General features: G+C 42.1%; 1 protein-coding gene across 1 annotated transcript; it reads right to left on the bottom strand.

The window, feature by feature from the left end:
• Positions 1-1259: 1259 nt before the first annotated feature.
• Positions 1260-1814, bottom strand: LOC136816310 (uncharacterized). Its single transcript, XM_067072638.1, has one exon. The coding sequence runs from the start codon at positions 1812-1814 to the stop codon at positions 1260-1262; it is 555 nt and encodes a 184-aa protein (XP_066928739.1).
• Positions 1815-2479: the final 665 nt, after the last annotated feature.

Genomic DNA, 2479 nt, shown 5'->3' with positions numbered 1-2479 from the left:
CACCAAACGTGATGCTGTCCGATGACAACAATGATGCGGGCACACATAACGATATTGTGCTGTTCGATGTCAAAACTGAAGAGGAAGCTGTGGGCACACCTGGAGAGGGGCAGGAGGAAACCAATGAAGAAGCATCTGACCTGTCGCTGCCCAACGCCAACACCAAGGACTCAATGCTACGATCAATCATTGACCTCCCGAGGTTGCCACTCATCTCCCCTCCTAGATTACAAAGTTATGAGGACAACCTAGAACAACAAGATACTCCACGACGGTCAACACGACAAAGAAAACCAGCAAAGCATCTCACCTACAACAGTTTTGGCGAACCATCCCTCCAACCTGTTTGTCCCCTCTACCAAAACCCCAAAGAAACAAATTGAGCTTATCGAAAGAATTGGGGATACGAACGACCTCTAAAATTTAAAGGGGTAGGAATAAGGAATAAAAAGAGACATTTTAAAATTTTTTGAAAAGATTCTGCAGGAACTTGTACATTTCCAGCCATAGTACTCATGGTTTTGCTGCATCTCACAATGTTTGTTTGGTAGCGAGAAAAATTACTAATGCACCATTCTTCTCTTTTCATGTACTTCCCCCTCCTACTGAGCTCGACATCAACAATCAACCCAGACGACGAATTAAAACGACTGCTCCGGTGAAGTGCCCCCTATATGTATCGACCTCTCGCTTGTGCTGATGTTCAAGGATGATGATTGGGACGAATGAAAGGAGATTGGTTTAATATTGTTGTGGTTAACAAGTTGAATGGTAATGTAAAATGTGTCATATATAATGTGTTTATACTCTTTTGGTTACTCAAGTGAGTTCATATAATATCATGTTATAGAATATATATTATGTTATTATGTTTTCCCTACCTTGCTGACTCATCTGATAGTGTCTGGAGGAATGTAGCATTTGGAGTCAGCAAGGCCCCCCTGGTTTCTGTTTGCCTTGTTTGCCCAACTGCACTGTTATGCTCTCTGCTCCAGTCCCCTTTTGCTATAAAGCCTTTGCATGCAGGCAGTTCCAGTTGGGCTAGAGTCAGTGCTACCTTGACTAGCAAAATAAAGTGAAGTTAAAGTGCTTCGTCTGATAAGCCTTTAACTAAACTAAAACTTGTACATATTTGATTTGGTATATCTCAAGATGTTTTAGAGGAAGGGATTTATACAAAGGATTTGTAAATCCTCCTCGTCTCATTCAACTGATACCCGCACTTGTTAATAACCCGACCCAACATTTTCTTCCCACAACTAGCGTTGCAGACAACAATGTGATTGATCCAACTTGATAGAATTGTACATTTTGGCAACGTCTGTGTGTATACCAATTTGATGTCCCCTCCACCGCACGAAGATTTCCATTAGTTTGTTCATATTATTACGTCCTTTGGCAATGATGCTGTTGAGGGAGCATCCGCTTTCAGTCTTCGTAGAAGCATCGAATACCACTCTGCATGGGGTGGATATGGAATTCTCTTTCCACACTGTGCGCCAAGGGATGAAGTTTGCAATATTGATATCGTGAAGAGATTTCTGGATTTCAGGTGTGACGTTTTTTACGTACTCCACATAGCCAAGAGCTTGAAGCTTTTGTTCAGACTTCAAAACATCCTGTTTATCTTCTGGGTGTTTTGATAATCGTCTCAATTGTTGATTGTAGACTTGAAGCGCAATTTTTCTGTTTGGTGATAGGTAAATGGATGGGCCGTTTAGGAGAGGTAGATGTGCTGTTGATGTTTGATTAGATATGTCGATATCGATCGATTCATTGATGATGTGTTGTTCAACCTCCTCCTGCAAACTCATCGCCTCATCAGTAGATTTTAGATTCTTGCATGACTGACATCCACGACAGTTGATGCATCTGAAGAGGAATTCACTGCCCACGGCTTGAGATTGTTTAAGTGTTCTGATTCTTCTTCGATTGCTGATTTGGATGGGATGAAGATGTCTGCTAGTTTGTCAGTATATCCAAGTAGACGAAGTTCAGAATTAACGTGGTACCCTAACTGGAATAGCCTGTGTTGGTTCTTTACAAACTGAGTAGAATTGAAGTGACGATACTTGATGTTGTTGAGCACTGGATGAGGTCCACCAATGACCCAAGTTGATCCATCAGGGCTCCTGAAGCATGAGGAATAGATGGTTAGTCCGGATGGCATCTTGAATATTTCCTCCGGGAAATATCTTGCATACTTGATCCCAATCATGAAGTCTGTGTGACCACCAACTTGCTTTGGTACAGACGCATTCCATGACTTTTTCAAGCAGAACGAATGTGACGCGGTTATACTTGTTGACGCAGATAATGCTTTCAACCGTCTCAATAGAAATATGATGCCACATAACATGAACATTACCTGCCCTATCATTGCAACCTTTGCCAAAAACTGCTACCAACAACATGCACGTTTATTTATCCATGGGGGCCTGGAGATTTCGTCCGAAGAAGGCACTACTCAGGGAGACCC

This window comes from Clytia hemisphaerica, unplaced genomic scaffold (genome assembly GCF_902728285.1).
Source record: "Clytia hemisphaerica strain Z4C2 unplaced genomic scaffold, Clytia hemisphaerica genome assembly, whole genome shotgun sequence".
NCBI classification, from domain to species: Eukaryota; Metazoa; Cnidaria; class Hydrozoa; order Leptothecata; family Clytiidae; genus Clytia; species Clytia hemisphaerica.
The sequence above is the reverse complement of the archived record's forward strand: the minus strand, read 5'-3'. Positions and strand labels throughout refer to the sequence as shown.

Coding starts and splice junctions, on each gene's coding strand:
- LOC136816310 (XM_067072638.1), bottom strand. CDS start 1,814: ATGAGTTTGCAGGAGGAGGTTGAACAACACATCATCAATGAATCGATC.